The sequence below is a fragment of the Notechis scutatus genome, chromosome 8 (genome assembly GCF_049901735.1).
Source record: "Notechis scutatus isolate UNSWTSFEM ecotype Mainland chromosome 8, rNotScu1.2, whole genome shotgun sequence".
Lineage (NCBI taxonomy): Eukaryota > Metazoa > Chordata > Lepidosauria > Squamata > Elapidae > Notechis > Notechis scutatus.
The window spans coordinates 25,907,348-25,933,746 of NC_142016.1; the positions used below are offsets into that span (position 1 = coordinate 25,907,348).

Consider the following 26,399-nt stretch of genomic DNA (forward strand, 5'->3'; position numbering starts at 1 on the left):
AGGAGTCTGGTGTCCCCCCCAAGGAGTGGAGGAAGGGGCTCCCGGCCTTTGCCATCTCGGGATGCCCGATGCCCCCCCTCCAGCCCCGCCGGCGGGGGACGATGGGAGTTGTCGTCCCACCCCTTCTCCCGGAGCCTGCCAAGCAGGGAGAGGCGGCCGGCGGCCCCCGCACGTGCTCCCGGCCGGGGTGGGGCAGGCGAGGCTGGGGAGGGGAAGAGGAGGAGGAGAGAGGGGGGCACCGGCCCCGCCTCCCGCGGCTGGCAGCCTGGCAGAGCCCCAGCGTCCGTCCCGTCGAGCAGCCGCCTCCCCCGCTTTATGCCCCGCGATCGGGCGGCCCAGGAGGGCTGCCTCGCCGGCTCCGGCCAGGAGGAGGAAGAGGAGGAGGAGGAGGAGGAAGGCTCGCCCGGCCGCCACCATGAGGCTGCGCCCGCGCGGGATCCTCCGCTGCGCCCCGGCGATGCTGCTGCTGCTGTTGCTGCTCCCTGCGCGACTCCAGGTGAGCGACCGACCGACCCGTCCGGGCTGGGGGAGACTAGGCAGGAGTCAGGAGGTCCCTGCGCGACTCCCGGCCCCATGGTCCACTCCACTCCCGCCGGCGCAAAAGGGCGCACCCCGAATGCGCTGCGCCTCTGCACCCTGGAGATACAGAGAGGCGCAGCTGGACGCTTTGGAGACCCGGAGAGTTTTCCCCAGCTGGGCAGCCGTCGCTACTCCTCGTTTACTCCCCCTCCGCAAAGGAAAGCTAAGGGAGAATCCGAGAGGGGCGGCGGAAGATTTCCCTCCGACCCCTCCCCGCGTAACTTCTCAGAAGTCCTGGGAGGAGCGGAACGACCCGCTTGGAACCCTGGTTGGTTTGGGTGGGCTCGGCTAAAAGAGGTGCCAGTCCGGAGTTCGGCCACTTTGGACCATGCCATAAAGTCCTGGCAAGGCTACAAGACGTGGAGGAGGGGGCGGGGTGTTAATTCGGGATTCGCAAGATTCGTTTTCCTCCTCGCCCTGGACATGTAATAGATCCGAACTAGACTGGGTTGTTTCTCTGTGTTTCTCATACAATCTATGTGGGAATATGCATAATTTTATATTTATTCTGTCATGTTCATGTAGTGTATATTGGAGGTAGTGACCCTTTGAGAGCTTATACAACCAAATTTCATTTTAATGTATGCCGATTAGTGTACTTTCAAAGCGACAATAAAGTTATAATCTATCCATCCATCCATCGGGATTCACATCCAAATAGAAATAGAAGGCAGAATAAAAATAGAATCATAGTAATACATTTCTCCATTCTTCTCTCCATTTGTATCCATCGATCCATCCATCCCATCCATCCATCCAAATAGAAGTGGTAGAAGTAGAAATAGAAGTAGAAATAGAAATAACAGGCAGAATAAAAATAGAATCTAGTAATAAATTTCTCCATTCTTCTCTCCATTTGTATCCATCCATCCATCCATCCATCCATCCATCCATCCATCCATCCATCCATCCATCCATCTATCTATCTATCTATCTATCTATCTATCTATCTATCTATCTATCTATCTATCTATCTCTATTTGTGTATTGTGTGAATGCAGCCGCTGAGTAGCTCCTGGTTTCCACAAAGGTCAGCCTCGAAATTTGCTTGAGTTTGCTTGCTCTGCCTCCGGAAATATTTGGTTTTTATTTGATTTATTAAACTCTTGCTGTTCTTTCAGTCCGAAGCCATGGCTGCTCCCCCAAACTCTTGCGTTACGCACCCCCCCCCCCAGATCAACCCTAAAAATTTTAGGGGATCCTCTCTGGGGAGATCATGATTACAGAACACCTGGTGCAGACGTGGGTGGGATTGCAGCCCCTCCTGCCTTACAGCTGTGCAGGGCGTGTGTGTGTTTTCCCAGGGGCCCTAACCATAAACCTCCTAAAAAGGGGCCCCTAGAGACCCATTTTCCTCCCCCCCCCCCAAAAAAGGCAGGAGTTTTACAGCTGTACTGAAACTCAATGACCTCCCATCTTTCTCCCTGGGGGGACGGGAAGGTGTGGCCCTCACTTAGTTTCTCAGTCCAAGCAAGCACATGGCGGGGGGGAGGGGGTGGCCCTTTGGCAGCTGATGTGCCCCACCCCAGGAACAGCTGTCTTTCCAGATGCAGGGGGGGAGGGAAGAGCCAGTCCCCCTTCTGGAGATAAGGATGCCCGGGACCCTGATACTCAAACTCTGTGAAAGCTTCAAAGGTTGGGTTTAAAGCAGGGGGGTCCAACCTTGGTAACGTTAAGCCTGGAGGACTTCAACTCCCAGAATTCCCCAGCCAGCAAAGCTGGCTGGGGAATTCTGGGAGTTGAAGTCCTCCAGGCTTAACGTTACCAAGGTTGGACCCCCCTGCTTTAAAGTAAGGGCATCTAACCTGGGTCCCTTTAAGACCTTGTGGATTTCAACTCCCAGAATTCCCCAGGCGGCGATTTCTTTGTGTGTGTTTTTTTCTTCCTTTTATCCTTAATTCCTTTCTGTCTCTCTTCCTCTCTTTCCTTCCCTTTCTTTCTGTTTCCCATTTTGTCTGTTTCTCCTTCTTCTCATTCCCTTCTCTTCCCTTCTCTTCTCCTTCCTTCCTCCATTCCTCTTTTTTCTTCTTTCTTTTCTTTCTGTCTGCCTGTTTTCCTGTCTTTTCCTCCCTTCCTTCCTCCCTCCCTATTCCCATCTCCTTCCTTCATCTTTTCCTTCTTTTTGGCTTTTTATTGTGTTTATTTTTAAGTATTTTTTTTTCTTACATGTGGTTCTGAGTCACTCTGGAATGGATCAGCATAAAAATCTTAGTAATCAATCAATTAATCAATCAAACTCTTTCTCTAAATAAAAATGGATGTACGGGATGTATGTATGCATCACTCTGGAACGCCTCAAGCAATTTCAACCTAACTTGGTACACAGATGACCAAAAAACAAATGCTGTGGGGGTAAGACGCCCCTAACACCCTTCGGGGTGTGAGTGTGCCTTAAAACGGCTTCTACTGTACAGCACAGTGGAGTTGCCATGGTAACAGCTTCACAGGGTAATGGCTTCCCAGTACTCCACAAGGGGGCTCCTTCTGGTAAGGGGGATTGGTTCTAATGGGCCCTCAGCCCTCCAAGGAAACATCAGGCGATTGGCCAAGTGCAATCAAACGCTACAAAAATGAAACACCCGCGTAGACAAGAAACTCCCGAGGAGAGGAATAGGCCAGGGGTCGCCAACCTTTTGGACCTCGGGGACCACCAAACTCATAATTTTAAATCCCAGGGACCACGAACCGGTTCTGTGGGCATGGCCTAATTTGTGGGTGTGGCTTAGTGGTCATGTGACTGGCTGGGCGTGGCTTGTATGTAAATATTATAAACATTTATATAAATATTGAAATTTTTATAAAAAAAGAGCAACTTTTACCCCAAATCAGGCAAAGCAGGCAGGCAGATTGAGTTGCTCACAGAATCACAGATTCATTCAGAGATCTATCTATCTGCCATCGGCTACCTGAGTCTGTCACATAAAATTTGTTTGCAAGCGAACTCATAAAATTAACTCACAACACACCATGTATGTAAATATTGAATTTTTTATTTTAAAAAAGAGTAACTTTACCCAAAATCAGGCAAAGCAGGGAGGCAGATTGAGTTGCTCACAGAATCACAGATTCACTTAGAGATCCCTCCCTTGATAGGACCTGATGGTAAAGACTGCAACGCAGCGACACCATTAAATCCAACATCTTTAACACATTCTTCGGCTCAGTATTTGTAAACAGCAATGGATCATGCCCAATATTTCCTAGCCGTACCACAGATAACAACAATGATCTAATACATATCGATTTCACAGAAGACAATGTTGAAAAAGCACTACGCAACCTAAAACCATCTCTATCTATTGGACCGGATAGAATATGTGCCTACTTCTTAAGAAAGCTATCCACTGCCATAGCCAAACCTCTAAGCATAATCTTTGAAAAATCTTTCAGAACCAGCTCCTTGCCTAACCTATGGTCACAAGCCACAGTCATCCCCATCTTCAAAAAGGAGACCCAAGCCTAGTTGAAAACTACAGGCCAATCTCCTTATGCTGCGTCACCTGTAAAGTCATGGAATCAATTATTAACCAATCCATCATCCTTCACTTAGAGACAAATAACCTACTCTCCAATAAACAATTTGGTTTCAGAAAAAAACTATCCTGTAATCTGCAACTCTTACACTGCAAAAACATATGGACTACACAACTCGATCAGGGCAAAGCAATAGACGCAATCTACATAGACTTCTGTAAAGCCTTTGATTCAGTGGTACACGACAAACTACTCCTAAAAATAAAATCCTATGGTATCTCTGGACAACTGAATAACTGGATAGAAGCATTCCTGTCAAACAGACAACAAATGGTCAAAATCGGAGCGTACTATCAAATCCAGTACCTGTCAATAGTGGTGTCCCCCAAGGCAGTGTTCTAGGACCAACTCTCTTCATACTCTACATAAACGACCTCTGTGATCATATTAAGAGCAATTGCGTTCTCTTCGCTGATGATGTAAAGCTGTTCAATACCACAGACAATACTGCTACCCTACAAAAAGATCTTGACTATGTATCAGAATGGTCAAACAAATGGCAACTTCAAATCTCAACAAATAAATGCTCTGTCTTACATATTGGCAAAAAAAATCAGAAAATAAAATACAAGCTGAATAGTCAAGATCTTGTTGATGACTCAAGCTCTGTAAAGGACCTTGGAATACTCACCTCTAATGATCTAAGTGCTAGAGCCCACTGCAACTACATAGCCAAAAAGGCATTAAGAGTTGTTAACCTAATCCTACGTAGCTTTTTCTCTGGTAATATCACACTACTAACCAGAGCATACAAAACATTTGCTAGACCAATACTCGAATACAGTTCATCAGTCTGGAACCCACATTATGTATCTGATATTAACACAATTGAGAAAGTCCAGAAATATTTCACAAGAAGAGTTCTCCACTCCTCTACTCGTTGTAGAATACCTTATGCCACCAGACTTGAAATTCTAGAACTTGAAAACCTTGAATTACGCCTTCTTCGGTCTGACTTAAGCATGGTATATAAAATCATACATTGCAATGTCCTACCTGTCAATGAATACTTCAGCTTCAACCATAACAACACAAGAGCACACAATAGATACAAACTCAAAGTAAACCGCACCAAACTTGATTGCAGGAAATACGACTTCAGCAATAGAGTGGTCAATGTCTGGAATACTCTACCCGACTCTGTAGTTTCTTCCCCAAACCCCAAAAACTTTAACCTTAGACTGTCTACTATTGACCTCACCCCTTTCCTAAGAGGTCTGTAGGGCGTGCATAAGCGCACCAACGTGCCTACCGTCCCTGTCCTATTGTTTCTCTATTCTTTTATTTTTCTTATATGTACCCATTTCATGTATTCACAACTATGTATACATTTATACTTATTATCTTGTAAACAATTGGCAAATCAAATAAATAAATAAATAAATAAATAAATAAATAAATAAATAAATAAATCTGTGTTTCTGCCATCGGCTACCTGAGTCTCCACTGAATAATAGAAGCTTCAGGTTCAGCTCTGCTTTTAGATTAGCTAGAAGGCAAGAAATTCAACAATTTCCTGTTTTCTAGCTAATCTAAATCTCCCGCACAGCAGAACACCTGATGGTCGGAAAAAGGAAAAATAGCAATTTAGGAGGCAAGTTTGCCGGGTAAGGAGTGAGTGGGCAGGGAGGGTTCCCGCGGGCCATGGGGGCAGCGCAGCCTTGTGTTTCTGCGCAGCCTGGATTAATTGCTTTGGGGGGTGCTCTGGGGCTGAGATTCCTCTGCGGCCCACCAAAATTTTCTTACGGCCCACTGGTTGGCGACCTCTGGAATAGAAGACTTGCAATGCTGCGCCAATGAGTTACTACATCTAGAGCTTCAGAGACAGTACAACAGCGTGAGTCCCGACTACAGGATTTCCCTGTCTAATACAGGATGATTGGGATAAATAAATACCCGGCTGGGCCACGCCAGGTTATCAGCTAGTCATCTAATAAACTCTTGGCAAAAAGCCACTGGAAAACTTCAGCTGACATTATTCTAATTTGTCTGCCTAATTGCTTTATTGCTTTTAACCTTCTAATTGTTTTCCCCCTCTTATTGACGATGTCGTAAGAAACCTAATCATGAGACAGGTGGCCTATAAATTGAATGAATAGATACCTTTTAATAAGTAAGTTTTAACAAATAAATTTTAATACATTCATTCAATACATTTTATGCATAAGATACATTCAATAAATTTTCATAAGTAAATTGTAAATAAGCAAATTGAATCAATGCATTGAATAAATAAATACATTTTGATAATCAATTCAATAAATCGATGAATTGAATAAATACATTTTGATAAATCAATGAATTCAATAAATAAATGAATAAATGTAATAAATAAACCTATTGAATAAATAAAACACCTTCCCAAGGGTGGGGGAGGAGGGCACCAGGTTGGAGATGGAGATTCTCCTCCGGTCCTTCTTCATCTCTCACGCCGCTCACCGGCTCAGCGCCCACTCTGTTCTCCCCCTTCAGGTCTCGGGGGCCAAAGGCGTGGTTGAGCTGCAGGTCTCCTTGGCACGGAACGAGAAGGGCGTCCTGGCGGATGGACGGTGCTGTCGTGGAGGTCAGGAGCCGCCATGCCCTGTGGCCGAGCCGTGCCACACCTTCTTCAGGGTCTGCCTCAAGGAATACCAGCTGCGGGCACAGCCGGGGGGGCCTTGCGTGCTGGGGGCCGCCAGCACTCCTGTTTTGGGGGGCAACGTCTTCTCGGCTCCCCTCCAGAAGCTTTCGGACCAGGACGGGACAATCATCATCCCTTTCGACTTTGCCTGGCCGGTAAGTGGCTTATTTTTATCCTTGTTTGAGGGGTAGCAGAAGCGTCAAATATAAGATTCCTCACAACTCTAGGTCTGGCCCAGAGGTGGGATTCCATTCAGTTCTAAAACAATTTTATTTGGGTTTTCACAAAACAGAAGAAAAATAAAGCATCTTTATTTATTTATTTATTTATTTATCAGCGTGGTTCCAGGTTTTCACACCTCACACTGATATCATCTCAGTTACATATTCATCTTTCATATTCAATTCCATATCACTACTTTATATATTCTTTATTACTTTTCCCCTCAGATACTTCCCTCAGGCTTATTTTATAGCTTTCTCATTCATTTCTAAATCTATTACATATCCTTTTCAAAATGTTCATAATAATTATAGTCTGGTTTTTCCTCCACCCCTCTGGGTGTATCGCAACTCATATCCTCCAATGGGACACCTCCATAGCCCAGAGTCATCAATCAGGCTCTCCAGTTAGAATTTTGTGTGGGAGAAACTTCAGTCACCTAGTTACTATCTTTGAAAAACTATTTATGGAATGCACTTTCGATTTACAAGCTGCCGCACTGCTCCCCCTTTCTCCCTTTCTGTTGGCAACTCGAAAAAGACCAGAGAAATATTTTATGAGTTGACATTAAGTTTGAACGATCCTTAAATGAATGGTTGCAAGTCGAGAACTAGCTTTAGCAGGTTGCGTGAATGCAGCTATGAGGAACCTGTTGGACAGCATCCAGTTTTGGAACCAATTTGCGAATTTTTCCAGCTGGATCTACAACTGGGGAGGTGGGGGGGCAGCTCTGGAACAGCGGAATAGGCAGATAGGCAGCAGGCCGACAAACCCCAGACCAAACTTGAGATCCCGGATCCTTCTCCTGACCAGGCAGTTTCCTCCCCCAGGATCTCCAGAGATCTGTCCCTGCAGTCTGATCTTTCTCCCAAAGAACAGGGAGAGATCCGAAGGACGGAAGCCATGTCGCTGCATTCGTGCCAATTGGCAAGGTTCAGGGGTTTCACAGCATTCCTTGTTGCGTCTCAGAGCCCTGTGGACTCTGGAAGAAGACATACTATCCCCTTTCGGGCTGCTTGTTGTCAAGCACCTGAATTTTGATCTCCTGAGCATGGAGATGCTGCCGCAGGGTCTGTCAGGGCGTGGACCAGTTGCGTAAGTCACTTTTCCCAGCGCCGTTGTCACTTTGGCCGCTGAACGAATGGCTTCCCGTCGAGGCATCTACCTGTTTTCAGAGGCATCTCTGTGAAACCTGGAAGAAGGGCTGGCTCACTTAACAACCGGCTTGCTTGGCAGGGGAAATTCTGGTTCCAGTTGTGGTCATACATCGAAAATGACCTGTAAAGCTGCATCCTAAGAAAGCCCCAATTTACCCAGGTTGAGAAATGTTGAACTGGAACTTGCAGATTGGAAAAAGCAACAGAGAAGATCTGTAGAGATTCTCCGTCCTCCAGGTCATGGCTGTCCTGAAGGTGCTATTTTTGGGGGGGAGGCAGTTGGACTTCCTTGTTTGTTTGTTTTTTCCTTTGAAGATGTTTCACTTCTCATCCGAAGAAGCTTCTTCAGCTCTGACTGGATGGTGGGGAATGGAAGGGTTGATACTCCTTGCAGACAGCGGGTCATTTGCATCCTTTTAGAGCAGGGGTGTCCAACCTTGGTAACGTTAAGCCTGGAGGACTTCAACTCCCAGAATTCCCCAGCCAGCAAAGCTGGCTGGGGAATTCTGGGAGTTGAAGTCCTCCAGGCTTAACATTACTAAGGTTGGACACCCCTGTTTTAGAGGGTCGTTGAGGCCACTTGGGGGGAAAAGCACCTTCGGGACAACCATGACCTGGATGATTGAGCATCTCTACCAACTTTTAGCTCTACAATTTGGGGTGAAGACCGTTTGAATGGTGTGGGAGTAGGAACGGATTTCCAGAGGGAAAATGGAGGACACAGACAAACCTCCAAGTGGCCTCAATGACCCTCTTAAAAAGGATGCAAATGACCAGCTGTCTGCAAGCCAGGAGTGTAAATCCTTCCGTTTCCCCCGTTCCCCTGGGTCAGTAAAACCCAGATTGGACCCAGACCGTTGGGGGCAGTAGGAAAACCGCTTGGAAAGGGATGGAAAGTCCTGTGAAGTGGCATATAAGTCTAAGGACTACTGCTATTCCAGCTCTTTTCTGGTGGAGGATGTCAGTAGGAGAAGAAAAAGCATCTTTTTTTTTAAAAAAAGAAAAGAATCTGTTGTTTAAAAAAAAAAAAAACTTATCTATGTTGATCCCACTCATTCCCATCTGAAGGATCACTGGGTGGGATGGGGGCAGTTGGAGAGGTGTTTGGTTTGTTACAAACCGGAGCTGGTTCTGTTCTGGGAGGCTGCCTTGAAAAACCAAGCGAGCGGCAGCTACTTGGTTTCTGGCCGCAGGTCCTGGGAAAGGTCATGGAGCCTGGATGACCTCTGACCTTTGGGGCTATTCTGAAATGCCTTCCCCAAGGGATTGTCTGCCGAGCGGCTGTTCGGACGAGACCCTCAAGATCCTGCTTTGAGTGAATGTCCCTCCCTCCCCTCTCTGTCTCTTTCTCTCTCTCTCCCTCTTTCTCTCTCCCTCCCCCCTCTCTCTGTCTGTCTGTCTGCCTCTCTGTCTGTCTGTCTGCCTCTCCCTTCCTCCCTCTCTCCCTCTCTCCCCTCTCTCTGTGTGTGTCTTTCCCTGTCTCTCTCTCCCTCCCTCCTCCCCTCTGTCTGTCTGTCTGTCTCTCTCTGTGTCTCTCTCTGTTTCTCTCTCTCTGTCTTTCCCTATCTCTCCCTCCCTCCCTCCTTCCCCCCCCTCTCTCTGTCTGTCTGCCTCTCCCTTCCTCCCTCTCTCCCTCTCTGTGTATGTCTTTCCCTGTCTCTCCCTCCCTCCCTCCCCTCCCCCTCTGTCTGTCTGTCTGTCTGTCTCTCTCTCTCTCTGTCTCTGTCTCTCTCTCTCACACACACACACAGACACACACACACACAGAGGTCGATGCTGCTTGGATCCAGACATCAGTGGGATTTCTGCAGTGGTGATATTCTACCAATTTCCCTACTGGTTCAGTGATTGCAAACTTGGCGCGTGCATTGTGCACCTAGCACACGGGTGCACGCAGCTTTCCAAACCCCAGCTGAGGCTCTGAGGTGATAAAGAGCAGAAAAGCACAGAAGTGGGGGGGGGGGGCTGATCCTGCACTTTTCTCTCCTTTCTCCTCTCAGCTGATTGTTGGAGCTTTTTTTACTACCGGTTCGAGGGAACCGGTCCGAACCGGTAGCATTTCACCACTGGATGTCTGGCGTATCAATGTAATCAATAAAGAAAAGTTACCTGGAGAGAAGCCAGCGGCAGGTTAACATCTCAAACTGCCTTCTGAACTGCATCTTTGATGTCCCCATAATGCCCTGACAAAGCACCAGCGCTGGGGCATTGTGGGAAATTCCTTGCTCAACCAATAGGAAAACAGAGCAGCCCCTGCCACATGCTAAGAAAACTTTGGTTGGCTCGGTGGGTTGAGCCAATGCAACCAATGTGGTTAGCTTGTGGTTTGGGGGAATTGCACAAAACCTGGGTAACTGGAGGAGTGGGTGGGAAATGGAGCAAACCGGTTTAATCAGAGCAGCGGACAAGCAGAGATTCAGGGTTTGGAGAGTTCAGAAGGAGCCCCCAGAGCTGCAGGTTCTTTGAAATGAATCATTGGTCTTCCTGGAAAAGAGACGAAGTGGCCTCCCCTTTCGAGGCTTCAGGTGCAGCCTATTTTTCTTACTTTCGGTAGCCTCCAATGTTGATGCTCAGTATTCCCCACCCTTATCCAGTTTAGCCTTTAGCAGGCATGGGTTTTGTAGTTGTAGACCTCTAACGACGCCATGGAGGCTGAACGCTCCCTTTGGCTGTGGATGAGGGCCTCTGGCAGTGTTTGTCAACGTTGGTAACTTTACCAAGTTTAGTAACTTGATAAACTTTACCAAGTTTATCAAGGAAGACCTGTGGACTTCCAACTCCCAGAATTCCTGGCTGGCTGGGGAATTCTGGGAATTAAAGTCCACCCAACTCGAAGTTGCCATGGTTCTGGGGTGCTTTGAGGAACCTACCCGAGAAGCCAATTAATCCGCCTTTAGTTGGTGCTCCAGATGGGATTAAACCCAAGGTGTTTCTCACTATCTTTGCTTCCTTTGCCACAATCACCCCACTTTTTTTTTTTTTTGCATTATTATTATTAAATTAATTAATTTTTTTTGCATCCAGTTCAGCTGAGTGGAAGTCTGGCTTTGATATGGTAGAAAGGATTTCGTTCTCAGTCGGTTTGCGCAGAACGGAGCAGAGAACTGGGAGAGTTGCTGGGGGTGGTGGTGGTGGAGGGGATCCAGATGTTCAGGCCAGGAACATGTTTATGAACGTCTGCCTTGTTCCTTCTAGCGCTCGTACTCGCTGGTTCTGGAGGCCTGGGATGCTGTCAATGCCAGTGATGTCACCAGCCCAGGTAAGGGGTCCCTTTTTCCCCCCCGTGCTGGATACAGATGGTGGGTGCAAGGTAGGAAGGGGTGGGATGTTCAGACACATCTGGATTTGGTGTTCCACTTCTGGAACCTGTATGTACCTCTCCTTTGGGAAACCGAGATCGAGGTGAAAGAGCAGGTGGCCAGTCGGTGTGCCTTTTTTTGTTGTTGTTGCGAAGTGGCTCGACTAGTTGTTACTGCCCAGGAAATATTGGAAGAAAATAATGTTGTAGCTCTGGGCTTTTTACTTCTGCTTTCAGCTACATTCCTGATCAATGAACCCCGAACTAGTCACTAGCCTCTGGCCTGTGAAAACTGGAACTTCCATGGAGAGAGGCACTCTACCTGAAAGTAGCTGTGGCCGGAATAAGCAGGAAGAGAGGCCTCATTTATGGATTTCCAGGGGCGAGGGCAGTGGCACCTACAGGGGGTATGGAGGTGTTCTATATTAACATTCTCCAAATCCTGAACTCTGATTGGTCCGCAAAGACCGCAACCTGATTGGCTGACTAAACTAATGTGATTGGTGCACTAAGAATCTACCGCGATTGGCCGAGCCGATCGCGGGAGATTCAAAGTGCTGTCATTGGCCGCCGAGCCGCCGGCCGGCTCTATAAGAAAAGCCACGCGGCTCGCAGGTCCTGTACAGAACTGTATACTACAATAAAGAGCTGACTGTTCACTTTGGTCTCGCGTCTCTGTGGGAACCGATCTACCCGATCTAACAGGAGGAGCGGGTAAATGAGTTTTAATTTTCATCCCTGTTGCAGTGGCAGGCGGTGCGCCAGTCTCTTTGTGGACTAGTAACTTGTGCTCCTTTCCAGCTCTGACCCGGGCACTCAAGGATGAACCAAATGCTTGGGAGTATCGATAATGTAGAGTTTATTGTAGTAGAGTTTATTGTGATATAAAATACAGGTGAAAATGAAAACAGGAAAAAAAGGAAGGGGTGCGGGATAAAGAGAAACAGAGTAAAAAAAAAATGCAGTGATTTTTCTTTTTTACTTTATTCAGTGCAGTAAAACCCAAAACAACAGATCCAACCTCAGCTTTTTGCTTTGCATTTCCGGCAAATAGAAGCCATTTCTATAATAACCAAGTTAATCTAGTCTTCCAAAACCTAAAATCAAAATTTAATTTCGTTTTCTGTTTCGAGCGCAAAGTCCAGAAGCGATTTCCGTATGCAAACAAAACTAGATAAGTCCTTCTCTTTAATTAAAAAATTAACTCTGTGCTTTCTGCCAACACCATCACTTTTCCCAGCCATTCTTCCATTTTGGGAATGGACGGCTCTTTTTATTTACCCACGTCATAAAATTCTTGCATCTGTCAACATCGATGATAAAACAAGTTCCAAGTTTCGGAGTGTTGAGGATCTTTTTGAATTGCCTTGAATATGTCAGTTTTGTACCGGTGAGGTCCTTGGTGCTCCTGGAGCCGGGATGTTTTCTTGCAGATATTTCATGACTCAACTCGGTAATAATCAATGCTAGAAGGGAGTGGGTTTGTGGAGAGGAAGAGGAGGAGAACGAGAAGGATTGTGGCGTCCTTGGTGCTCTCTGAGCTTGTTGGTTTTCTTGTAGATGTTTCATGACCAAACTAGGGAATATCATGAGTGCTAGAAGGGAGTGGGATTTGTGAGAAGAAGAGGAGGACGGGGGGGAGGAGGAGGAGGAGGAGGAGGAGACGACAACGACTGTGGGGCCCTTGATGGTGTCTGAGCTTGGTGGTTTTCTTGCAGACATTTCATTACCCAGCTGAGGTGTTGTGGTCTTTTTGCTTCTTTTTCATTGTCTCTTTTGAAGGGCGGGTAAATGTTATACATCTCAGTGTGCCTGTTGATGGCTGATTTGTCTGAATGCCGACCTTCCAGAAATGTTCCAGTGTTCTTGAACTTAATTGGTCCAGGTTGCTCACAGTTTCCCAGTTGAAACTATGGTGACGTTTTTGTCCGCGTGTTGTCCAGTTAAGGGGTTTTCATCCTGACTGCTGGTTGGTGTTCACGGATGCGCTCTGCAAATCTTCCGTCTCGTAGCGACTGTTGCAGTCCCCACTCTTGTATGTTGCGGACGCCTCCCGCTTTTTCTCCTGGGGCCGCTGGGTCCTTGGGTTTTGTGTGCCTCCCACCAGATGTGGGCTGGTGATGGAGAACAGGACCCTCCACCTTCGTCTTCCTCCCCTTCTTTGGCAGGCTCAGGGCAGCTGATTGAGCGGTTGACCCGTTCGGGCATGGTGAACCCAGGCGAAGGCTGGCAGCATTTAGGGCATCACGGGCGCAGCGCCCTGCTGGAGTGCCGGCTGCGAGTGCGCTGCCATGAGCACTACTACGGGCCCTCGTGCAACCTGCTCTGCAGGCCCCGTGACGACTTCTTCGGGCACCACAGCTGCGACGCGGCCGGGAACAAGGTCTGTCTCGACGGCTGGACAGGGAACAAGTGCCAACGGGGTATGTCTGGGGCTGGAGGGCTGGCGCGGGGCAGGGCAGGGTGAGGAAAAAGGGTCTAGAAAAGGGCAAGCTATCCCATTGCCCTGCGGCTCCTCCTACACTGTGGTTGTACTCAGGGGTGGGATTCTACCAGTTCACACCAATTCGCTAGAACCGGTTGTTAACAGTCTAAGCAGTTGGGAGAACCGGTTGTTAGAAGAAATAACTGGCCTAATCCTGTAAGGAAGGCAGGAAGGAAACATTCTGGTGTTGCTTACAGAAACTGCCCCTCCATTAACCCTTATTACATTCTTGGCAGGACTAGACTTCCTGTCTCTGGAACTTCTCTGGAGTTTTTTTTTCCTCCTTTGCTGGTCCTTTGCTTGTGTGGAGGGACCATTCAAAGTTACAATGGCACTGAAAAAAGTGACATGACCGTTTTTCACACTTACGGCTGTTGCAGCATCCCCACAGTCATGAGAGGCCAGGCGAGGAGAGGCGTGCCTCGATGTGAGTGATATTGAGTTGGCCACACCCAGCCAATAACATGACCACCAAGCCACGCCCACCACCTAAGCCACGCCCACAGAACTGGTTGTTAAAAATTTGAATCCCACCCCTGGTTGTACTGGCCCAATTCCCCCCTCCCAGAAAGTGTTTTGGGTGTGTGTGTGTGTGTTACAAAAACCAAGATGGACGCAAGCAAAAAAAACCAAATGGTGGACATTTTTCTGGGGTGGGGAGCAGACAAACAGATCAAAATGATGGACGTAACTGCCTCCCCAAACCCCACCTGGGCTTCTATATGTCACCTGTGCATTTAAAAGGGGTTGGACTTCATCACATGTTCCCAGCTGCCATCTTGATTTTTTATTTGACACCTGTCTGTAGGATGTCTCTATGTTTTGCTGTTCTGGAGATGCCGGAACCTGATATTCCACCTCAAAAACAGAAAGGAGCACCTGAGGCTCAGCCCTCCTTCCTTAACCTTTATCTTACCTGTAGCCAGGTAGACCAACCCCTTTCCCTTCTCCGCGCACCTAGTGATGCAAAATCAAAAGTTCAATGGGGTCTCCAGATTGGGCAGCCCCCCTCTCTGCATCCTTTCTGTCCTTCCCACGAACACCAAAACAAGGACATTCCTCCCTGGTGCAAATCCGTCGGCCAAATCCCCTCCCCTTAGCCCCCTCCTTGCCAGCCCTTTGAGGTAGGCCAGCACCCTAACCGCGGTATCCGAAGGATCATTCTGGTGCGCCCACAAAGAAAGGGGGCAGCAGCTTTCAAGACCCAGTCCGGAGCCTCGCCTGATGTTGCAACCTTCTCCTTGTGGTCTCTTGCAGGTGTTTGTCGCCAGGGGTGCCACAAAACGCACGGGTTTTGCGAGGAGCCTGGCGAGTGCAGGTGAGGAGTAAGCAGGTGGGAGGGGGTTCTGAATCCGGGTGGGGCTGCTGGGAATTTTGGGAGAGCCACTAGCTAAGATTCTGTGCAGTTTGGAGGACCCCAAATCCCACTCCTGGCCAGCCCGCCCACCCTGCCCTGCCCCTCCCAGGAGTCCCCACCTTTTGGATGCAGGTAAGTGCAGGGCATGGACGGAGGGCCAAGCCCAGCCCATACTTACCCTCAACTGCAGCCTCTGTGGAGAAAAGAGCTGAGTCATGCCCCTGTCGGAATCTGATTCGGAGGGGGAGGCCGAGCAGCTGACAGGGAGCGGGAGTGTGGCTCCGTTGGCTGTGGAAGAAACTGGGGAAGGGCAAAGTGCGGCTGGGCAGAGCAGGGGAGAGGTAGAACAAGGGAGAGGGAGTTTAGAGGAAGACCCAGGCCCACCCCCTCTTCATCCTAGGGCGCACAGGAAGAAACAGAGAAGGGAGCAACGTGGGTTGCCTGGCTTACGGGGGAGGAAAGGGCCCTGATTCCCTTCATTAGCTGCAGCTGGGAACACGGTGTTTAAAAAGGGAAGTTGCACGCAGCAAGCTGTTGGGAGCAAATCGTGAATTGATCGGTGGAATCCCACCCCTGATCAAGGGTCTCCAACCTTGGCAACTTGAAGACTTTCAACTCCCAGTATTCTCCAGCTGGAGAGAGGTTGTTCTGAGGACCGGAGGAGGGGGATGTGGTTTTACGTGCGGCCTGCGCCCCACGGGATGGGGCTTCGCTGGTTTGCACAGACTGGTTTCAGGTGTGCTGCAGCCCCCCCGGTGCCAGTCCACGGACCAGGAGTTGGGGACCCTGTCCTACAGGATCAGATGGGGGCAGGCCTGACCTAGCTGCTTCCCCCTCCTCATTTTCTAGGCCATTTGCTGTACAGTAACCCCCCCTCCCTTCTCAGGTGCCATTACGGCTGGACAGGCCCCCATTGTGACCAATGCCTCCTCTTCCCTGGTTGCGTCCATGGGAGCTGCACCGTGCCTTGGAAGTGCGACTGCGAGACCAACTGGGGTGGCCTTCTGTGCGACAAGGGTGAGTTCCCCACCCCCTCTGGGCTTGCTCAGGGGGTCCTTGCGTTGAGACGGGAAGAAAGGGGGCAGCGCAGAGGTGGTCTTCAGCCGGTTCGGACCAGTTCTGGAGAACCAGTAGCGGAAATTTGGAGTAGTTTGGAGAACCGGCCAATCCCACCTCTGACCGGCCCCGCCAACCCCATCTCTTCTCCGCCTCCCATCGAGTCCCAGCTGATCGGCTGGGTCTCCTTTGGTTGCCCTGCAGAGGAGAACGGAGCTGGAAAGCAGGTTAGTGGGGTGGGGAGGGAATGGGGGATTTGCAGTAACCACAGAAATGGTAGTAAAAAAAATTTGAATCCCACCCCCGGTCCTCGTGTTGAGATGGGAAGAAAGGGGGCAGCGGAGACCCTCCCACCAAGAGGCAGAAATTCTTGGCAATTCCTTCTATAGCAGGGAGGTCCCCCATCGTGGCCCCTTTAAGACTTGTGGACTTCCACTCCCAGCATAGCTGGCTGGAGAATTCTGGGAGTTGAAATCCACAAGTCTTAAAGGGGCCACGTTTGGGGGACCCCTGTCACAGAATAACAGAGTTGGAAGGGACCTTGGAGATCATCTAGTCCAGCCCCCCCCTGCTCGAAGCAGGAGAGCCATTAACAGAAGAACACAGGTAATCCTTGGCTTACGAGCACCAAGAGGGGACAGGCATTTCTGTCGCTAAACGAGGTGGTTAGTAAGCAAGTTCCACCCCAATTTTACCGCCTTTTCTTGCCGCAGGGGGGGTGAAACGAATCACTACTGTGGTTCAAGAGAATCATGCAGTCATTAAGCGAATCTGGCTTCCCGCATTGACTTTCCTTGTGGGATGTCAGTTGGGAAGGTCGTAAATGGGGATCGTGTGACGCAAAGGGAATCTCAGCTAGCTGTCAGGGCTCCAGCAGTGACCCCCATTTAAATCCCGAGTCTCGAGCCAAACTTCCAAACCTTCAAAAGGATTTATTGGGAGTTAACATGTCCGGCACTGCCTGGGTGCAGCCAACTCTGTGATTCACTGTCACCCTTGACCCTGGTTTCCCCCCCCCCCCACCCTCTATGTGTGTCGTAAATCATATCCTCCAATGGGACACCTCCATAGCCCAGAGGCATCAATCAAGCTCTCCAGTTAGAATTTTGCACGGGAGAAACTTCAGTCACCTAGTTACTATCTTTGAAAACATTTATGGAATGCACTTTTGGTTTTTCTGCAAGCTGCCGCACTGCTCCCCCCTCCTCCCTTTCTGTTGGCACCTCTAAAAAGACCAGAGAAATATTTGATGAGTTGACACCGTCGTAAGTACATGCCAGTTGCCAAGTGGCCGAATTTTGAACGTGTGACCCTGGGAAGCTGCAGTGGTGGTTGTAAGTGCGAGGATCAACTATAAGTCACTTTTTTTTCACTTCTTTGTGACATCAACTAGCCACTAAATGGAAGGTTGATAAGTTGAGGATTCCCCCAAGACACCTACCAGGGTCTTTTGAAGCTAATATAGGTAGTCCTCGATTTACAACCGTTCCTTTCGTGATGGTTTTAAGTTACAATGGCACTGAAAAAAGTGACTTACAACCGTTTTTCACGCTTACGACCGTTGCAACATTAGCCGTGGTCACCTGATCAAAAATTCAGATGCTTGGCCGCTGCTTCATACTTACGACCGTTGCTGTGTCTTGACCAGCAAGGCCACCGGGCAAGCCGGATTCATTTAACAGCCATGTCACTAACTGAGCAACGGCAGGGATTCCCTGCCGTTGTAAAACAGGGAAAAACAAACGTCTTGCTGAACAGCATAAGTTCTGGGCCTCCATTGTGGTCGTAAGCCGAGGACTACCTGTCATCGCTTCCCAATGAATCATCTTGGGAATTATATTTTATTTTATTTTATTTTTTCAAAAAATGAGGAAATAAGGGAAGCTGGGCAACTTCAGAGAAGGTTATGCCAACAACAACCGTAGTGGCAACTCAGCCAGAGAAGCTGGCAGGGAGATTGGTAACCCTGAGAGGCGCCTATTCCGGATGCCTGGTTCAGATGGAACGGGGTGTCAACTCATAAAATAATTCTACGGTGTTTTTAGAGTTGCCAACAGAAAGGGAGGGAGGAGCAGTGTGGCAGTTTGCAAATCGAAACTGCATTCCGTAAAGGTTTTCAAAATCACTAGGCGACTGACGTTCCTGCCGTGCAAAAATCTAACTGGAGAGCCTGATTGATGACTCTGAGCTATGGAGGTGTCCCATTGGAGGATATGAATTATGATACACTCAGGGGGTGGGAGGGAAAACCAGGGTCAAGGGTGACCATGAATGATGTGTCTCAGAGTCGGCTACACCCAGGCAGTGCTAGCATGTTTACTCCTAATAAATCCTTTTTAAGTTTTGGAAGTTTAACTCGAGACTCAGGATTTAAACGGGGGTCACTGCCGGAACCTTGGACCAGATCCCCCCAAACCCGCTTTCCTTTTTTGGTCCTTCTCGCTCAGATCTGAATTATTGTGGATCACACCGCCCGTGCCAGAACGGCGGCACCTGTGCCAACAAGGAACCGGATGAATATGAGTGCCTCTGCCCGGAAGGATTTGGCGGGCGCAACTGCGAGGATGGTGAGCAGGGACGGCCAGCCGGGGATGAGGAAAGAGGGAGGAGCTGAGGGGGGAGGGGGAAGGGCTTTCCAGACCACCCCCTTGGCAGAGACCGGGGACAGAGGGGCGGGACCAGTGATGGGCGTTCTTGGGATGATGTATTGTTTTGGTAGTTGTCTGCATTACGTATTAGAGAAGATTGTCCTGTGAGCAGCTAACATCCAATCCTTGCTTGATTGAAAAATTAAATGAGTTAGTTGAGTTGAGCTGTGTAGCACTGATGACGTTACCTAGCTGGGTCATGAAATGTCTGCAAGAAAACAACCAAGCTCAGGGAGCAACCCCACAGTTCTCCTCCTCCTCCTCTCCTCTCCTTCCTTCCTTCCTTCCTTCCTTCCTTCCTTCCTTCCTTCCTTCCTTCCTTCTTCTTCCTTTTTTCTTTTCTCTTCCTTCCTTCTTTTCCTTCTTTTTCCTTTCCTTTTCCTTCTTCTTCCTTTCCTTCCTTCCTTCTTCCTTCCTCCTTCCTTCTTTTCTTTCTTTTCCTCTTCTTTTCTTCTTCTTCTTCCTTCCTCCTCCTCCTCTCCTTCCTTCCTTCCTTCTTCCTTCCTTCTTTTCCTTCTCTTTTATTTTCTTTTCCTTCTTCCTTTCCTTCCTTCCTTCCTTCCTCCTGCTCCTTTCTTCTTCTTCCTTCTTTCTTCCTTCTTTTCTTTCTTTTTCCTCTTCTTTTCTTCTTCTCTCCTCTCCTTCCTTCCTTCTTCTTTCGTCATTCCTTCTTTTTCCTCTTCTTTTACTTCTTCTTCCTTTCCTTCCTTCTTCCTTCTTCCTCCTTCTTCCTCCTCCTCCTTCCTTCTTCTCTTTCTTCTTTCTTCTTTCCTTTCTTTCTTTTTCCTCTTCTTTTTCCTCTTCTTCCTTCCTCCTCCTCTTCCTCCTCCTCCTCCTTTCTGCAAAACCCCCACCTTACTAGCTCTGATGATGTTCCCTAGTTGGGTCATGAAACACCTGCCAGAAAACAACCACGATCAGAGAGCACCAAGGACCTCACAGTCCTTCTCTTTTTCCTCCTCCTTTCCACAACCCCCCTCTCTTCTAGCACTGATGAGGTTGCCTAGGTGGGTCATGAGAGGTCTACAAGAAAACCACCAAACTCAAAGAGTATCGGGGAACCCCACAGTTCTCCTCCTCCCAACCCCGCTTCCTTTCTAGCACCGATGATGTTCCCCAGTTGGGTCATGAAACAACCACCCATCTCAGAGAGCACCAAGGACTCAGAGGATAAATTGGGGAGTGGGGACTTTCAGCCCCCTTCTTAATCCTAGTGCAAGTCCCCAACCAGCCGGACTGTGACTAACTCAGATGTGGTTCCAAACACTCTCTGGACCTCTATCCCTTGTGATTCACTCATTTGCACAACTGGTCCCTTGACTGACTCTTTTTCTTTTAATTTTTTTATTATTTTAATTTGATTTGTCAATCGCTTACAAGATAATAGGTATAAGAATATACATAGTTATGAATACATGAAATGGACACACATAAGAAAAATATAAAAGAAACAATAGGACAGGGACGGTAGGCACGTTGGTACGCTTATGCATGCCCCTTACAGACCTCTTAGGTGAGGTCAATAGTAGACAGTCTAAAGTTAAAGTTTTTGGGGTTTGGGGAAGAAACCACAGAGTCAGGTAGAGGATTCCAGACATTGACCGCTCTGTTGCTGAAGTCGTATTTCCTGCAATCAAGTTTGGTGCGGTTAACTTTGAGTTTGTATCTATTGTTTGCTCTTGTGTTGTTATGGTTGAAGCTGAAGTATTCATTGACAGGTAAGTCATTGCAATGTATGATTTTATATACTATACTTAGATCGGACCGAAGGCGGCGTAGTTCTAGGTTTTCTAGGTCTAGAATTTCAAGTCTGGTGGCATAAGGTATTCTACAACGAGTAGAGGAGTGGAGAACTCTTCTCGTGAAATATTTCTGGACTTTCTCAGCTGTGTTAATATCAGATACGTAATGCGGGTTGTCTCTGGTTGTCGTCTCTTCCCAGCCCTCCTTCCTCTGCCTGCTTCCAGGCCGCCCTGCCCTTCGGAGCTTTGTGCCAACGGTGGGAGCTGCCGTCCAACTCCGTCCGGACCGCAGTGTGTCTGTCCACCCGGGTGGCGTGGGAAGGCGTGCCAGGATGGTATGTGGTTCCCAGCACGCGGTAGGGTAGCTTTCTGGAGGCGGATCAGACAGCTGGAGGGGAAACGAAGTGCGATTTCAGCTTTAGGTTCCAATTTTACAAGTACAGATTCATACGTTCCCATCTAGGAAGGAGATTCTGCAAGGTAATGTGTTGTGATATATAAGAATAAGTACTGAAAGTAGACAAGATTGTAACTGATATTGTTTTTTCTTTTCTTCTTCCTTTTTCTTTTGTATGAAAGGATTATCGCTGCATTAGATATGGAATTCAGTGAAATAAATACGGAAATGGGAATTTATAATAAGAATATTATATATTAGTTGATGATTAGCGATGTGAAAAAAGATGAGAATTACTATGGAAAGATTAATATCAGTTGTTATAAGGAATTGATTAGATTAATACATTTGTAAAGCATAGATGATAAGTATGGTGATTGAGAAAATGTTATGCGGAATCTGATGCAGAATATGTATATACCTGATATGTAGTAATTATTAAGTAGAATGAAGGTGGTTAAGCTCGAATTAAGAACCAAAGGGGACAGTTTCTAGAATTAATAGCATAAGGATTGATAAAATTGCAAATATGACAGATAAAGGCAATGTGGGATACGAATATAGAAATGGAACAAGAATTTTAAATAATGCTGTAAAAAAAAAAAAAAAAACCTTAAGAAACTTTTAAGACGGGTGGACTTCAACTCCCAGAATTCCATCGTTGAACTGAATTGAGGTCCATCCATCTTAAAGCAAACCCGGCTGGGGGATTCTGGGAGACATTTTTGAGATTACATTATTCTTTTTTTAAAAAAATATATATATATATTCTTGATTACGGCAACTGGGAAGAGATTTTTTTAAAAGCAAAACCATGGGTATTGGGTTTCATGGCTTTGCCAGCTCTGAGCTTCCTCATCCAGGAGTAGTGTACCTGTGAATGCTAACGGCCAATGGAAGAGGAAGAGGGGGAGGCAGGAAAAAGTCGGGTGGATCTAAAGCAGGGCTGTCCAACCTTGGCAACTTTAAGACTTGTGGACTTCAACTCCCAGAATTCCTCAGCCAGCAAAGCTGGCTGAGGAATTCTGGGAGTTAAAGTCCACAAGTCTTAAAGTTGCCAAGGTTGGACACCCCTGATCTAAAGGCTCACTGTTCTTCCTTCCAGATGTGAACGAATGCCACAGAAAGCCGTGTCTTCACGCTCGGGCGTGTAAAAACCTTGCGGGGAGCTATTTTTGCGACTGCTTGCCAGGCTGGATGGGTGCAACCTGCAGCATCAGTAAGGGATTAATTCCGGGGTCGCAGGAGAAGGGGAAACTAAATAAATCTGCACAGATGCCCAAGAGTCCTTTGTGTCATTCAGAAAAAACTGGACCTCCAAGGCCAGTGTACCACTGTACTACATTTCCCAGCACCCTTCACAACTGGTTGTGAAGCTGGGAACTGGGGCAGCTGGGAACTGTAGTTTGCTGTAGATTCCCTGTCCTTGGTGATCACCTTAAGCAAAGTTTCTTTAACCTTGGCCACTTGAAGATGGGTGGACTTCAACTCCCAGAATTCCCCAGTTAATAAGCTTTAAGGTAGATGGACTTCAACTCCCAGAATTCTCCAGCTAAGACGCTTTAAGATAGATGGACTTCAACTCCCAGAATTCCCCAGTTAATAAGCTTTAAGATAGATGGACTTCAACTCCCAGAATTCTCCAGCTAAGATGCTTTAAGGTAGATGGACCAACTCCCAGAATTCCCCAACCAGCATGCTTTAAGAGGTGTGAACTTTAATTCCCAGAATTCCCCAGTTAATAAGCTTTAAGATAGATGGACTTCAACTCCCAGAATTCTCCAGCTAAGATGCTTTAAGATAGATGGACTTCAACTCCCAGAATTCTCCAGCTAAGATGCTTTAAGGTAGATGGACCAACTCCCAGAATTCCCCAACCAGCATGCTTTAAGAGGTGTGAACTTTAATTCCCAGAATTCCCCAGTTAATAAGCTTTAAGATAGATGGACTTCAACTCCCAGAATTCTCCAGCTAAGATGCTTTAAGATAGATGGACTTCAACTCCCAGAATTCCCCAGTTAATAAGCTTTAAGATAGATGGACTTCAACTCCCAGACTCTCCAGCTAAGACGCTTTAAGGTAGATGACCAACTCCCAGAATTCCCCAACCAGCATGCTTTAAGAGGTGAACTTAATTCCCAGAATTCCCAGTTAATAAGCTTTAAGATAGATGGACTTCAACTCCCAGAATTCCCAACCGCATGCTTTAAGATGGGTGGATTCCAAACCCCAGAATTTGGGAACGTTCACCCATCTTAAAATTGCCAAGTTTGGGAAACAAAGGTTCTTCAATAAAATGGATGAAAATTGGAGGGACCAGGTGTCAAATCTGCCCTTCGGCCAACCTACCTCCCAGGTAACGACGTAGCAGCAAGGTAGGAGGAAGACGGTGCCATGTTCACCCTCTTCTCAAGTCCCAAAAACAACCTAGAAACCCTCAAGGCAAATGCAGGGCCTGATAAACCAGCCTAACATCTGGTTCTTTCATTGCAGCTTTGAAGTTTCTTTTAATCAATAATCTTCTTCTTTTTTTCATCCACTTTCTGCACAGGAATGAATTTGTGCCAAAAGAGATGCCAAAACGGAGGCATGTGCCAGGTGTGTGTGTGTGTTTTTGTCTAAAAATCTGCCACCTTAGGATAAATGAAAGACGATTATAGTTTTATATGCTGCTTTCCCCCCCCCCCCTCGTAAAACGGAGCAAAACTCACTTAACACATGTCTCACTTAGCCACAGAAATGTTGGGCTCCGTTGTTGTCGTAAGTCGAGGACTGGGTGTAATCCGTCTCTGCTCGTTGCCCTGACCTCTTTTCGCTCTTTCTCCCACAGATGGAGGCTGATAGGCAGAGCTGCTCATGCCAACCAGGGTACACGGGTGCCGAGTGCGAGACCGAACAGAGGTCCTGCAGAGATGCCCCCTGCCTGCATGGTGGGCAGTGCCAGCAGGCGGAAAACCAGACCTCCTTCTGCAGGTGCCCTCTGGGCTTTAGCGGCAGGTGGTGTGAGGTAATTTGAGCCCGTTTCTGCAGGGTGCAAACTCCGCCGGGTTCGCATGGCCATGCGCTGGGAGGGTCCTTTATTTTATTTATTTGTGTGCTGCTTGCAAATAACTTAAGTGGACCACATACTTAATAATTCTTCCGCCTTCTATTTTCCCCACGACAACAACCCTGTGAGGTGGGTTGGGCTGACTGGGAGGGGTTAGCCCAAAGTCACCCAACTGGCTTTCATTCTTTAAGGCTAGACTAGAATTCACCGTCTCCTGGTCATTGGCGCAAAGTCACCCAGCCGGCTTTCATGCCTAAGGCAGGACTAGAACTCACCATCTCCAAGTAATTGGCGCAAAGTCACCTAGTCAGCTTTCATGCCTAAGGCAGGACTAGAACTCACCATCTCCTGGTGATTGGCTTAAAGTCACCCAACTGACTTTCATTCTTAAGGCCAGACTAGAACTCACTGTCTCCTGTTGTGACTGGCCCAAATTTACCCAGCCGGTTTTTGTATCTAAAGCAGGACTAGAACTCCCAAAATCTCCTGGTGATTGGCAGAAACTCACTCAGCCGGCTTTTGTGCCTAAGGCAGGACTAGAACTCACCGTCTCCTGGTTTTGTAGCCTGGTGCCTTCTCCAGTTAGACCCAACTGGCCTTGGTGGCAGCGCTGAATGACTTCTCCCCATGGAGACCAGTGGGACTTCCCCATACTCCATAATGCACAGACGTTTGGAGTGGAGAGGGCGGGAAGAGTAAAACGATGGACACCCCTATTCTGACCCAAACCCCTTTCCAATAAAACAAACACGAACCAAAGGAAACAGAAACCTTTTAATGAGTCTTACGAATCCCCGGTTAAAAGGCTGCTGCAAACTAATTAACTTTGATAAGTACAAACTTCGCCTAAACTGTGCGAGGCTGCCAAGAATCACAGATAAGAAATATGTCACAACACAAGAGTCTTCAAATAGCAACTTAAGATACTGGAATGTCCATGAGGCTGAGTTTCAAAACGTCTTTGCTTCCTGCAAAGAACGTTCACTTCACAGCTGGCTTTTATCTTCTTGAAGTTCTTCGAGTCGCCTGCGCTGCTGCAGCTGCTCTTTCCTGCGAGCAGCCCTGCGCACTTGGCACTTGGCACAGGCTCCTCGGGAACCTCCTCATCGCTGCTGTCAGCCCCCACAATCTCTGAAAGCGGCAGGCCACTCCCTAATGGTCCTGGCCCCTCATCTGAGTGCTCGCTCTCCTCAGCCATCCGCACCTGCTGCCGGCTAACCACAACAACCCCTCACCCCAAACTTTTCACAGATAAACTCTGACTATCCTCCCCCCTCCACTCTTTCTCCCTGCCACCCCCCCTTCGGCTCTCTCCCGAGGTCTCTGCCAATCCCTGCTTTCCGAATCCTTGCCCCAAAGGCGCCATCTGCCAAGATGGAGGAGGAAGCTACACCTGCCTGTGCCCTGAAGGTGCCACCTGTCAGGCCCTGCAAGACCCCTGCTTGGGTGAGGGGTGCAAAGGTAGGTCCGGGGGGGGCAGGGGAAGGGTCTCCCCAGCCTGAAAGCCCTTCGTAGGTGGTTGAAGATTGCAGCTTTGGCAGGGCTGGGCCTTAATGCTGATCTTTTTAAGACGGTGTTTTAAAAGATGAGTGGACTTCAATTCCCAGAATTCTCCAGCTGGCAAAGGGGAATTCTGGGAGTTGAAGTCCACCTATCTTTCCAGGGATTTGCAATCTCCAATGAAAGGCATTTCTCGTGCCAATTTCTGTAATCTCCCCCCCCCCCCAGATTTATTTCAGCAAACCCTGAAAACCTGGCTCTTCTCCCTAATCTTAGATTAGAGCAGGGATCCCCAAACTTGGCCACTTTAAGACTTGTGGACTTCAACTCCCAGAATTCCTCAGCCAGCTATGCCTGCTTTTTTCTCTCTCCTAATCTCCTAAAGTGGAGAGAGATTGCAGAGGGAGGGATCACAAGAGAGTAAGTTCTGCTGGCTGGCTGGAGAATTCTGGGAGTTGAAGTCCACATGTCTTAAAGTGGCCAAGTTTGGGGACCTCTGGATTAGAGGTTTGCTTGTACCCCTTTATGACACGCTAGGTTTTACCATGGCGGCTGCGTTTCCAGTCATAATTTTTTAGGGTAGGGTCTCTTTTTAGTAGCTTGGTGGGACAGGTTGCCCAGAGTCAGGATAGAGTTGGGTAAAATGAAAATTTCTTTTAATGAAAAGAAGGACGAGGGGTGACATGACAGCACTCCTCCAGTCTTCGAGGGGCCGCCCCAAAGAAGAGGGGGTCCACTTGTTCTCCAAAGCACCA

The 26,399-nt window shown here is 48.0% G+C and overlaps 1 protein-coding gene across 2 annotated transcripts in view; it reads left to right on the forward strand.

Moving 5' to 3' along the window:
• Positions 1 to 237: 237 nt before the first annotated feature.
• The window catches only part of LOC113425791 (protein jagged-2-like), a 28,558-nt gene continuing 2,396 nt past the window's right edge, over positions 238 to 26,399 (forward strand). Inside the window, exons 1-12 of one of the 2 annotated variants that reach the window (XM_087971270.1) lie at positions 238 to 496; positions 6,586 to 6,888; positions 11,308 to 11,371; positions 13,579 to 13,833; positions 15,153 to 15,213; positions 16,139 to 16,269; positions 18,756 to 18,875; positions 20,899 to 21,033; positions 22,201 to 22,314; positions 23,647 to 23,693; positions 23,926 to 24,102; positions 25,464 to 25,605. In XM_087971270.1, the coding sequence (XP_087827396.1) occupies positions 416 to 496; positions 6,586 to 6,888; positions 11,308 to 11,371; positions 13,579 to 13,833; positions 15,153 to 15,213; positions 16,139 to 16,269; positions 18,756 to 18,875; positions 20,899 to 21,033; positions 22,201 to 22,314; positions 23,647 to 23,693; positions 23,926 to 24,102; positions 25,464 to 25,605 (1,630 nt within the window). In that variant the 5' untranslated portion in view covers positions 238 to 415. The remainder of the gene's footprint in view (positions 497 to 6,585; positions 6,889 to 11,307; positions 11,372 to 13,578; positions 13,834 to 15,152; positions 15,214 to 16,138; positions 16,270 to 18,755; positions 18,876 to 20,898; positions 21,034 to 22,200; positions 22,315 to 23,646; positions 23,694 to 23,925; positions 24,103 to 25,463; positions 25,606 to 26,399) is intronic. The other variant, XM_087971271.1, reaches the window with a different exon arrangement.